The sequence below is a fragment of the Silurus meridionalis genome, chromosome 20 (genome assembly GCF_014805685.1).
Source record: "Silurus meridionalis isolate SWU-2019-XX chromosome 20, ASM1480568v1, whole genome shotgun sequence".
NCBI classification, from domain to species: Eukaryota; Metazoa; Chordata; class Actinopteri; order Siluriformes; family Siluridae; genus Silurus; species Silurus meridionalis.
The window spans coordinates 7,556,003-7,569,530 of NC_060903.1; the positions used below are offsets into that span (position 1 = coordinate 7,556,003).

Here is a 13,528-nt window from a genome sequence, read left to right on the forward strand (position 1 = left end):
ATAGATCATAATATTAACTAACTCGTCTTACCGATGTTCCACATTAAATCTAACTATAAACCTTTAAAACGTGATGCATCAATTGAAAAAAAAATCTTGAGTGTAGTAAATGAAATTCTCTTAGCATGTGACTAAATATTATAAGCAACATAACTACGTCTCTTTTCAGATTATAAGCTTGCATCCTGTGCAAAGATTGTGCCTCAATGCACTTGTGCTTCCACAGAAATATATATATATATATATATATATATATATATATATATATATATATATATATATATATATATATATATATATATATTTCGTCTGTCAACAGACAATGTTATTGAAGGCTTGGTTAAGTCCCAACCCAAAAAGTTTGTTTAAATCAAAACAGATTTACAGTTCAGACTGAAATCATCATAATTTCTGTAAATGCGCTTTTGACCATTCATTAACACTTACACCCTAAGCTGTACCGGTCCTCTCTGATCTGCATACTTTAATTTCCTCATGCAGGGTTCTAGACTGTTTCTATACTATAGTTTTCTATAGTATAACTCTTTCTTTCACTCCGAAGGATGATTCTGTTTAATTCCCTGCTTTCTTCCTCTCGTCTTTTTTCTCATTTGCTTTGTCCCTCCTGACACATCGTTGACAAAGCGCCACCTGTGCTGTCTGGCAATGGGTCAAATCCCACTCACACAGCTTCTGCTCTCTCTCTCTCTCTCTCTCTCTCTCTCTCTCTCTCTCTCTCTTGCACGCTCATGATCTTGCAAAAAATAAATAAATACAAATCCAGGGAGAATAGAAAGTTGGTTGATTGGAGAAAACTCGAAACAGTGAAGAATCTAATGTGCATCCATTAAAAGTGTTTATTTCCCACCCACACATTTCCTTTTGAATAATAATATCAGGTATGGATCACCTTTTACTTCAATGCAATCAGTGAATTAATTGAGATTTGTATGCAAGGCTTTATTTTGTATGAGCCAATCAGAAAGGAGGGGATAAGCTTTGCCTCCTTCAGACAGACAATAAAAATTGTTTATATTTCTATTATATATATATATATATATATATATATATATATATATATATATATATATATATATATATAATTTTCTATTGCTATTGGTGCCTTTGCATGTCTGTGGATTTGTGCATTTTAATAAGATACGGGCATATCCAGGGCTCCATCTGTATTCTGCTGAAAAAGGAGAGTGCACTAAAAAATGTGTGTTTGTGTGTGTCTATCAGACTGTTCAATATGAGGCTGAAAATGACCAAAACAAGCAGACAGGGAAAGATAAAGATGCGCACGTGTGTTCGAAACACGATCTAGAATATTGAATTTCAATCCACTTTATGAGAATGCGTCCACTGGGGTAAAGTAGCCAAAAGAATTTAATTGCCAGTGCAATTACTGAGAAAGCACTGGCATCAGGGAAGACAGTTTCTTCTCTGTGTGTGTGTGTGTGTGTGTGTGTGTGTGTGTGTGTGTGTGTGTGTGTGTGTGTGTGTGTGTGTGTGTGTGTGTGTGTGTGTGGGCATTAGGCAAATAAATGTGTAGCCAAAGAAATGATTATATCTTGTATTTTAAACACACAGGAATACATTTTGTTGGGGAAATTTTACATTCCGTTAGTTTATACAGGTGAATTCCAGAAGATCACAGCCATCGCTTGGGATCATTCAGAAACCACACTGCAGGAGGTCTGCACTAAACTATGAAGGATTAATCTGTAGGTGCACTTCCTCACACAGGGCATCAGTAACGCAGGTGCTGTGCTCTAAATCTAGTTACATAAGCAGTCTCTTAAATTATGTATGTTTATGCATGGGTATACATTTGAACCTGAGTGCGCATATTAATGCATTTTATCCAGTGTTTACTTCAAAATAAATGTTTTTTTTTAATGAATTACTGCAAAAGATTTGTTTACATTGCAGTTATGCAGTGAAAAGAACGAATGCTTCCAGGATGATTAAGAATAAATGTCGGGAAACCAAAATTAGGTCTGACCATCTACCATCTGCCAAAATACAAGCCAAGTTGGTAAATGCTGGTAGAAAGAGGAAGCATTTCTGAAGTTTTGCTAGTATTGTCCATTTCAACATTTAACATTTTACTGATCAATTTAGTCAAGAAGCGAAAAGCAATTCACCATCTGGCAAACATTGTCCATGTTTTTGGCAGCTGCTAGCTGGTGGGACCTAACTGGATTTTTAGATGTATTCTAGTGTTTCGCAATGGAAAAAAAATATTTTATCAACACAGTTACAGTCAACACTGCTTCCTAACACATATACATCCCTAAGTCTTGCTGGGAAAAAAAAACAACCTTTTGGCATCACAGATGACATGGCTAATATAAAGACAGTGTTACAGCAAGGCACCTACAGTGAAAAATAAATTACATGTTAATACATGGAAATATCTTAAATACGGTCAATTGTAGCCATTATTTCCAATTAGAAGATTTCAATAAACCAAATATAAAATTATTAAACCTTTCAACCCTTTAAGCCCTTTGTACTCATTTCAAGCTTGAAATTGTTTTATTCTGGTGGCAGAACATTTTAGTCATTGTAAGCATGATTTTTATTTCTAGAAAGAAGTAAATTATTCTGCCATTAGAATAAGAAAATGACAAGCTTAAAAGGAGTAATAATGTCCAAAAATATGATATTCATATTTAAATGAAGTATTCAAATATATTTCACTATAGTAAAGATATTTTTACTTTCCTAAGATTAATATTTTGCAGTGTAAAACACTAAAACATTCTGCCTAAGAACAGAAACTATGGATACCTTTTAATGTCCAGTTGTTTCCCAAACTGTTATGCCAAAGAAGGATAATAATTGTATAAAATGACTTTGAGACCCAAACCTGTTATGGCATACAGTAACAATGCCCTTCTGCACAAAGCCAGATCCATGAAGATACGGTCTACATGGGTTGGAGTAGAAGATCTTAAGTGGAATGTTATAGAGCTCTGACTTCAAACCTATTGAACACATTTGGGATGAATTGGAACACTGACTGTTTCCCTGACCTCCTCACCCTACATCAGCAGCCTGACTTTATTAACGTTCTTATAGCTGATTGATCACAAATCTCCAAAATACAAAAGAATACAACCTGCACCTGTATCAGAATATATCCTGTATTTGTGTGTGTGTGTGTGTGTGTGTGTGTGTGTGTGTGTGTGTGTGTGTGTGTGTGTGTGTATGTGTGGCTCATGAGAATCTCTGGCCTACTGTATCTCCTGCCTCCAAAACTGCTTATAGACATTCACCTTAATGTCTTAATTGCCAAAACAGGATTTGGAATTTTCACGAACATTCCACAAATACACAATAAATAGCTTACTGCTAATCGTCTCACTTTCTCGTTAGCCTGTCCATCAACTGCCAAAGAGCTCAAGGTCGGTGTAGCAGGTCACCTACGTTTACATAGCCGGCATAACTTCGGGAAGAATTCATAGAAACAGATGTGTCTATGTGTGTCTTTCTTTCCCTTTCTCTAATGCTATGCTTTCTGCTCGTTCCGCCTCGTGATGAATAGTCTGTGAAAAGAATGAGGACTTTTCAAGTAAAACAGTGAGTACATACATTACCGTCACAGAGTGAGATCCTGACAGAATTCGAAATGGATTGAGAGAAAAGATGAAAAGCACAAGAAAAAAAAAACGGGAAAAAAAACAAAAGTATAATGTATGAGCGGAATGCAGGTGTGTGTCTGAAGTGTCAGGAGTATGTATGTGTGTGCGTGTGTGTGTGCGTGGAGCTGAGAGTTGTACCAGGAAGGAATATTGGTATGCGTTAGAAAGGGTTCTCATTTGTATGCCACCTCTTGCAGAAAATAATACACACCCCGGCTGGACATCAATCCTCAATGAAATCAAACCTCTTGAAAAGCACCTGTACAAACCCACGCCAACTCCACTTCCTACAATATGAAAAAGGGCCAGTGTGCCGCCATTAGCCTCTGAACTTCAGGAGAGGGAGTGATTTGTCTGCCGAAGATCAAAGTGAACAAACCAGGCATGTGTTTGGGTCCAGCAGACATTTACTAGCATCCTGATGCAATCACACATAACAACTCAAAGCTGACGTTTTACAGTCAGGGGTTAGTCTCAGGAAATGAGGATCATTGCTGGAATGGTTCAAAATCACAAGCCTCCATTTGATAACAAGTGTGTCTGCATGCACTGTCGTCTGATGTGACAGTGGGGTTTAATTTTTAAATAAATAAGCATGCTTTTATTGACTCAAAAATAGATGTGCCTCTGAAACATTTAGAAACACCTAGAGACACATGACTAGTTCTGTTTCTTTTATATATATATGCTGCAAAATAGGGCAGAATGACCAAACAGATAGATAATGTTCAGATGTTAAACGTTATTTTCATTAAAAAATAACAATAAAAATAAAAATAAAAATAAAAAAAATACTAAAAACACTCCCTTGGCATGAATAACAGCTTTACACACTTTCAACATCTGGATATTTTCTATAAACATTAATCTGAAATACTTTGCCCTGGCTCTTTGCTAAAGGTGTTCTTTGATAGTTACGTATTTCTTATTGACCCTGAAATCCAGTTCATCCCTAAAAAAATTGATTAGGACTTAGGTGTGGTAACTGGGCAGACCATTCCATAATAGATAACACTCCAGCCGACTGTTTGCTCTCTAAATAACACTTACAGAGCTTGGACATATGCTTTAGCTCATTGTTTTTTTGTATGGTGAAGTTGGTTCCAATTAGCCACAGTCCAGATGGAATTGCTTGACATTTAAGTATGGAATGGTAGACATGTTGGATCAGTATTTCTTTCACCCACAATAAGTCTCCAACCTTCCCTGCTCCAGAAGAACCCCAAATTATTAAGCTTCCACCTCTATGTTTGACTGTGGGGGTGTTACAGTCTGCTAACTGCTTCCCTCCTGTTCCCTGTCTTACATAAGTTCAAATGTCAAATTTGGACTCATCTGTTCACAGAACCTTTTTCCAGTCATTCACTGTCCAATTCTTGTGCATTTTTGCCTTTTAACAATTTTTTTTGCATATAAAAAAAAGAAAATTGTATCAAACATGACAAAAGACTAAGTGTTTTCAAACTTTTGACAGGTGATGTAACAAGAGCCAAACTTATGAACTGGTTGATTAAACTTTGCAAACAAACCTCTTTTATGGGTGTTGCTCGATTCCTTCAGTCGCCTGACTTCCTAATTTAAAATTTCAGTTAAAATGAATGTATACCGACATTATACACATATTGTATAACCATATTTAAACATCAAAGTCTATCATATTTTTTTTATTCATAGATCTGCTCATTATAATCATAAGAACTTCCAAAACCAGTTTGTGAAATATTTTCTTTTTCACAAACTATTTGCTCCATTTGAAAGCATTTTTTTAATAATTTAATTTTTAATGATAACTACAGTGGAACCCGGTTATGTCGATGTCCTAGGGGGTCGCCAAAACGCATCGAGATAACCGATGTTCGAGATAAACGAAAATCAAAATAGCGGCAATATATTAACGTGCTTGAAATTTCTTTATGTACATGATGTGCGTTAATAAATGAGAATGTGCATGCACGTGTTTTTGAAGGTTTTTACACAACAGCGTTGCCGTGATTTGTTTGATGAAGGCATGCTATAAAAATACATACAGTACATGTTTATCTGTCAGGAATCCACCTGCCACGCCCCCTTCGGCATGTCAGGTGTTTTCTCGGCCGCTTTCTCTGAAGCTCTCGGCTTCAATCGCGCACATATGGTGCTCGTTTAGCATCATCACCAGCTCCTATTTAAACTTCCACAATCTCACTGTCCGTTATTGTTGGTATATGTTGGTTCACGGCAGTCGTTGTTATCGCGCATGCGTATCCCGGTACGTTCCTTCCCACCGGCACTCTCTCAACGGCTGCTTTTTTCTTCCCAAAGCGCACCGCGGATTCCCCCCCGATCCTGCCGGTGTTCATTCTATGCTTTTGCTGCTCATCCCACGTTCCGCGCCGCCAAGCGCGGCTTTCGCCTCCCGTTCATCGCATAACATTTAACAACAAAAGGCATATGTGCACTAACTAACAGCAGAGATTCACCAGTATACAATACAACACCTGTAGCAGCTGTAAGACTTGATTTTTCCGCCACTTCCACGAGTTCTTCTGCGGCTGCACCAAGATAACCGACGTTAAATGGCAAATTTTTCCCCCCTTGTGCTCGAGATATTAGGGTTCGGCGATATAAAAGAATCGACATAACCGATAAAAAATGCTTTGACAAAGCGAGAATTTGGCGGTTCCACTTCAAAAACGTCGACTTAATAGGGTTGTCGAGATAACCGAGGTCGAGATAAGCGGGTTCCACTGTAATAGAATCTTGAACACATTATATACAGTATTACTATATTGACTAGATCTGGTGCCGACCAATAAATTGTACAAATACAGACCCAATAAGTATCATTCGTTAAAAACATAATCACCCTTTTAACTTACACTTTATGAAAAAAAGCTTGTGGACACCAGACCATGAGTTTTGTTTGTGCTTTTTGAACATTTCAATTATAATAACCTCCACTCTTCTGGAAAGATGTAAACCATATCTATACGAGCTCAGTGGATCAGGTTCGGGAACATTTTATGTTACCATATCCAAAGACAATCGATACAATTGTGTGCCTCAATTTTTGTGGTAGCAGTTCTGAGAAGAACCACATACAGCTGGAAAAGTCAGGTGTCCAATACTTTTGTCTATTAAGTGTGTATTTACTGAACGATAAACTCTTTTATTTTTAGGAAGTGCTTTAACCTGCTCAGGGTCTGGGTGGATCCAGAATCTGCCTTCAGAGCCCACTGTAGGGCACCATGAACACACACATTTACACACCTTACACATTATCTTATATATCCTAATTCCATTTTAAACCAGTTGAACTATTGATATGTTTTCTGGAGGAGGAAAAATCCAGTAAGAATACCATTTAAAATCTAGAGACCATCTAGACCATCTAGAGACGTACCAGTGCCATTTGGATTCCACCTTATGTGGAGTTTGGACATTGGACCTCTTTGAGTGTTTAAAGGCTCTGGCATGGAGAAGCTGGTGTTGGATCTATGATGATATCAAATGTTGAGCTTTTCTATGAATTACTTAGTAGCTCCTGGTTCAATAATTTCAAATGACTGTATAGGACTGTAGAAAGGACATTACTTATAATCTTACATTCCAGTGCTCATGTTAGTTCTCACTCTCCAGTGTTCTGTATTGTTTAAAGACTATAATCATACTATTGATGTCACCCAAATGAGGATGGTTTCCCTTTTGAGTCTGGTTCCTCTCAAGGTTTCTTCCTCATAACATCTAACTGAGTTTTTCCTTGCTACTGTCGCAATGGCTGCTCATCAGGGATCAATACACACCGTTCACCTTAACTGTTAAATTCTTTAAAGCTGCTTTGAAACAATGTCCATTGTGAAAAGCGCTATAGAAATAAACTTGACTTGACTTTTCTATTTCTTATTTTTCCTAGTCAATAAATGACAATAACAAACTCACTGTCTAAAGGTTAAAATCTCATCAGCATCAGCATAACTAATCAATTAACTAACAGCACCAGACAACAAAAAAACACACTGTCCACTTCTGCACACAATGCTGTAAGAAGCATAGGCTAATGTGTCAGGAGTCAAGCTCCTCTGAATACTGTACAGCTAAACTGCATATTTACACGAGATCACTTAAGAAGCATTTGTCAGAGTGGAATATACTCACAATGTTTATATGCACTGAGGTACTTCTTCAAAGCCATTTAGCACACACGTCACACGCCCACTGAGAAACATTTTCGAAGCACTCACCTCATGTTTGCCCTTCATCCTGCAGATTCGGATGTCATTCTTATTGGATTCCCATGTTCGTTTCTATAGTTGTTAAAGAAACAGAAATTGGTTTGTTCACATATTCAGAAACTAGACCACACCAACGTTAACGATGCAGCGAAAATGTGCGTGTGTGAGGCAGTAGGACTTACTTTGCTGTAGAACATCTCATCCCCTGTTACATGGTCCAGTTCCACACGGTAAAGGTCATCTCTAAAACACGCGGACACACACACCATTCATCAGAAATAACACAAGGAAAACTTAACTCTTCTCAGAACCTCAATGGTAAATTATTTTTTATTAGAGAAAAAAAGAGTTTTTTGTAACGCATGCTATATATCACAACTTTCAGGAATATAACATCCTTCTGCTGGTGCTGCTGCTGTTATTGTTTTCATGAGTGTCAAAATATATTGTCAAAATATATTTACATAAATTTTTTAAATGGCAATTTGGATTTCAATGTATTATAATGTACTTTAAATCTACAATAATAAAATAATTTACTATAGATTAATGGCAATAGTGACAATGGCTACCGTGTAACCAATAATAACAAATGGGCTAAATATTATCTAGAAAATGAGGGAAAAATGTGTACAACACAACGCATATTTTGATGCATGTACGGTTTGATCAGGAATCGCTTTTACAGTGCACTCAGATATTCCAAATTGCAGGAGAGCACCGATTTAATAAAGCATTCCAATGTTTTATGCATTAGTTATCAGTCAAAGCTGGGAGGGAAAGTGAATATTTGAAACGACATTTTGGATCCAAATTAAGGTTAATGACATCGATATACGGCATTAAGGAATCTATCCTTTATCTGTGTGACATCTTAAAAGGTTGAATTTAAGAACATAAGAACAGACTCTTTACTACTATGTGGAACTGTGGGACCAATTATAACAGCTAGACCATTACCGCAGTGCATTTACAGCTCCCAGTGTCAAACATTAAAAAAAGAAAAAAAGAAAAAAAACAATTTAAACTAATGAAATCTTTAAAACAGACGAAAGATGATACACTCCCTCTTGGGATTGAGAATAAATGTGGACTACTGAAGGAGTCATGGAATTGGCTCAATGTGCTCATTTTTTAAATCACAGCCTCATTTACGGCCAATATTTTGAGCATCAAAACCTGAAAACAAAAATGCCATTTTCTTTGAAAAAAGGTGCTTTATGTAGGAGGCCATTTCCACACCAAGCATTTTGAGAAAAATGTTAGCTGCCCATTTAGCCTTGCAGTTTGGTTTGGTTTGGTTTACCGACATGTCACAGGATTATATATATTTCATTACAGAATCTGTGTTACAGTGTTGCTTAGGCAGTTTCTGAGACTACTATTCTGTTATCTAGTTCTGGGCAATTTATTTATAAACCTTCCTTCGCATTATCTACACTACCACATGCAGTGATCAAGAAAAGTGTGAACCAATCATTTTTTAAATATTTGTCATGCACACTTTTGGCATCTTGACAACATGCTTTTCAAATTTCTCGAACAGTTCGACCTAAATAAAAACTACTTCCTTAAAAAAGCATTCCGTTTCAGCAAAAAAAAAAAAATGTATTCCAAATTCTCGTCTAACATCTTGCTCTGTTTGCTAACTACAATCATCTTGGATTAATTCATTCATCCATCTTCATTAATCCTAGTCAGAGAAGTAGATCTGGGAGCTATCCTGGGAATACTGGGTATTAGGTGCCAGAATACACCCTGAAAAAAGAATGCATACAGATACTGATACATGAATTTAGAACTTAGCATAGCCAGTGCACCCACATTCATGTTTTAAGGAGGTGAAAGGAAACCGGAGAAAGGAACCCTATTTAGGCATCTCAACAACGTTTCAACTGAACTCAGGATTAGACTGCAAAATCCTGATTGTATTATTTTTCTTTATTTGGAGGTTTTTGAGCTTTAAGAATCTGTGTAAGTCCAATCTAAACAATGTGAACCCCAGAAGGCAAAATTAATTTGGCCAAATTTGAAAACCTGCATCATTCTCAGTAAGGTAAGCCCCACATTTTTGTATGGATGACAGGCATTTGTCTTGAGACATCAATTTGAGTTGCATTTGCAGATGGAAGGCAGAATAAATTTGCATGCATCTAGTGAAGTGTAATCTATCCCTCTTTGAAGGACATAACTGAAAGAATTGTCACTTTGGTAAAAGAAAATAACTTGTTTGTCAGCTGGCAATAATATTAATAATAATATTTAAATAATAATAACAATATTAATATAATAATAAATATACAAATACATATTTGGATGCTGTTACTTACTATTCTGATACGCACTCCTAATTAAGTTCCTGAATGACCCAAAGTACAAAACCTAATAATCAATAAATGTGGCATTCTAGCTAATTAGAAGTTGTTCAGCTCACACTTCTTGTAGCATGAGATGTCAGGAAAGATTTGCAGGTAAACAAATTCTGTGAATTATGATGCATGACACTGATGAGTCTCCCTAAAGACAGAACTGCTAAGGTTCCGTTGTTACCTAATCAGACAGATACAGACTATGATTACTAACATGGTTGTCTTTAGAGACAAAGACAACAAGGTTAATATTTTGGTCATGTAGAATCGTACTATTTTAACACCTAACAACTATGATATATACTCTAAATATTAATAAATTACAACCACAATGATCAATTCTAATACACTGTTCCTGTGATGCATTGTGCTTACATGAAAGTACTTCCATCCTTCATGCATCTCATATACACAGCTGACAACTGGTTCAGGTACTGTATGTTCTACTGTATGTAGTATGATCTTATTTTTATATATATAGTATTTTATTAACTCAGCTTAGGTGTTAAGGGCACAGCCTTTTAATCAGAGGTCCAGCATCTTAACCACTAAGATTCCACTTCTTGCAGCTGTAATGAGGATTGAATACTTGAATTCACTGGTAAACAGATATCATATGTAAATAACTATATACTTAAATATATAAGCACTATTCAAAGTTTGTGTGCAACAGAAGAAATGTGCAATTCTTTTCTTTCAGTATATCAGCTGGAGTGAGAAGCAGTATTAAGTCCAGTTCCACCAGCTCCACTGACAGTTGGATGCAACCACAATATGTCATGCAGAATGCTATTTCTAGTATTTCTTGGTTTGTAAATTGACTCGAAAAAAAATATGGAGTGCCATTCAAGGTGAGAATTAAATACTTAAGTACTTTGTCAGCCTGTCCTTCAAACCAGAGAATGTTTTCTTTACAAAAAAGCATAGCAAAAATTTGAATTTGGAATTATTTTACTATTATACAAACTGGAAAAAAAAGAAAAGCATGACAAAGCATGGCAAAATAACAGGAGGTGCTGGATCAAGTGCTTATAAGCTGTCAAAAATTAGATGAGACCGAATAATTTAATGCTATTCATGCAACATTATATTGTTATATTGAAAATATAGTGGACTCCAATTACCGTAATTTCCGGACTATAAAGCGCACCCATATATAAGCCGCACCCACTGAATTTGACAAAGATTTTTATTTTGAACATAAATAAGCCGCACCTGTCTATAAGCCGCATTGTCTACACTGAAACTAATGAACTTTACACAGGCTTTAACGACAGTGTCTATTACACGGGTGAAATATGTTGTAGCTCCTTTAAGAGCATAGCGGTATTTTGGGAATAGCCTGCCGCCGCATTTTTCCGCTATTACTGCATGTGTGCAAGACCAAGGAATATGTCCTTATTATTTTCTAAAACTCATTTCTAAGTTTCTTTGACTAACCCATAATGCTGTTGCCAAGAAAAATAAAAAAAGCATGAGTTTTGGAAACCTGTCTGTGCTTATATGATTTCTGTTGCAACTGGAGTTAGCGAGCTCTCTCTTAACCATGACTCAACGTGTTACAACAGCTTGTATCTAAACAGTAGCCTACCAAGAAAGTCATTGTTCACTGTGTTCCTCCTTTGTTTCACAACTATTTATCTCGAAAGTTTATCTTTTGGCATCGTCGTGCGTTTAAAAAAAACGTTTTTTCTCCTGATGCCGTGCAGCTCAGAACACGGATGAGGTGCGTTTTTTCATTTCTGTTCGGAAATTTCATTGGTCTAATGTTATGGGGCTCAGTTTTTTAGCTTGAAGATGTGAAACCAGGAAAAACCCAGGAAAAATTCCTAAATAAGCCGCTTTGTTGTTTAAGCCGCGGGGTTCAAAACGTGGGAAAAAAGTAGCGGCTTATAGTCCGAAAAATACGGTAGTTGTTTATTGTTTATATATATATACTGTATGTATGTATAAGGTTTTATTTTAAAATGGTCTATTGCTTCTATTCTACATCATTTTGCATTTGACAGCAAAAAAAATGCTAGTTGCTTTTTCAGGGTTTTTTTTTTTTTCGGGGCACAAGACAGGTGCTTGTGTTTAAAGACAGTGGTCTAGACACATTTAAAAAATGCTGTCTCAGGCATTTTAAAATCTGACAACCTCCAAGACACGAGATAAACACTAGGGATTTGCATAATCTGAATAGGGAATGCAGAAAATATATTTTTTTGTGTCTCTGTAAACTTTCCTTATAAAAACTTTTGGATTTTAAGTTGCCAAGCTTGAATATGGCCCTGTGGTTTTATATCGTGGGTTGTGACAAATATGCCTGCGCTGTTCTTCCTGAAATCCATGCAGCTCTCAGCCTCGTATATATATCCTGTCCGAAGACCTCACACTTTCTGGAAGGTGTTAACCAGTTTCTGCCAGCTTTTCCTGCCACCTCTAATTCTGCAACCCAAGTTGTAGTGTTTCCGCTGTCGGTAAGTAGACAAGAAGAGAGTGTTTTAGGAGAGTAAAGGGCAGGGGGCAAAGGCTGACTTCCTAACCCCCCTTTCTAAAGGGTTTACCCTTTGGGCCCTGTTCTAAGCGGGACCACATGTGAACTCTCCTGAGAGCTTAAAACCTCCTGTCAGCACTGGCTTTGAAGCGAGTGTGGTGTATTTCCAACACTGCTTAAGACACCCATTGGCTGGAGTGCACACATAGATAGATACAACACACACACACACACACACACACACACACACACACACACACACACACACACACACACACACACAGACAATGAAAGGAATAAAAAGCAGATGGGAAAAATTACTTTCAGAGTGGATAAGACCTCCTTTACATTATTGGATCTGGCGCTTATCACAGAAGTGCTTTTAGAGATCTCAAGTTGTAATGAAATTGTTCCACTGTGTAATTTTTCATTTCCATTTCAGACGGACCAGGACACCTGTCACTGCTGTTTAAATGAAAATCCTGTCTAGAATAAAATACTCATATATAAGATAGTGGGGGGAACATTAATAAGTCTGACATTTCCAAAGCAGCAAACGTACATTTTAAAAAGAGGCTTACATCCTCAAGCAATTTCAAATTTAGGGGGAAAATAGGCATCGGTCCATTACGGGCCATCCTGTGTGTGAAGTGAGGTGAAGTATGCTGATGAAGTAGAGCTAAGAGGTGATTTCTACACAAAAAGATAAAAAGATATTCACCCAGACTTGCCTACATACATATAGAGAACAGCACAAATACAAATCAGAGTAATAACAAAGTTTGGAAAAGAAAAGAAATAGAAAACACAACCCTG

The 13,528-nt window shown here is 36.8% G+C and overlaps 1 protein-coding gene across 2 annotated transcripts in view; it reads right to left on the bottom strand.

The window, feature by feature from the left end:
- sema6ba (sema domain, transmembrane domain (TM), and cytoplasmic domain, (semaphorin) 6Ba) overlaps window positions 1-13,528 on the bottom strand; it is a 150,200-nt gene that overhangs the window by 50,391 nt on the left and 86,281 nt on the right. For both annotated transcript variants that reach the window (XM_046876946.1, XM_046876945.1), the window contains exons 4-5: window positions 8,047-8,107; window positions 7,874-7,936 (exon numbers count right to left, since the gene is read on the bottom strand). In XM_046876946.1, coding sequence (XP_046732902.1) covers window positions 7,874-7,936; window positions 8,047-8,107 — 124 coding nt within the window. The remainder of the gene's footprint in view (window positions 1-7,873; window positions 7,937-8,046; window positions 8,108-13,528) is intronic.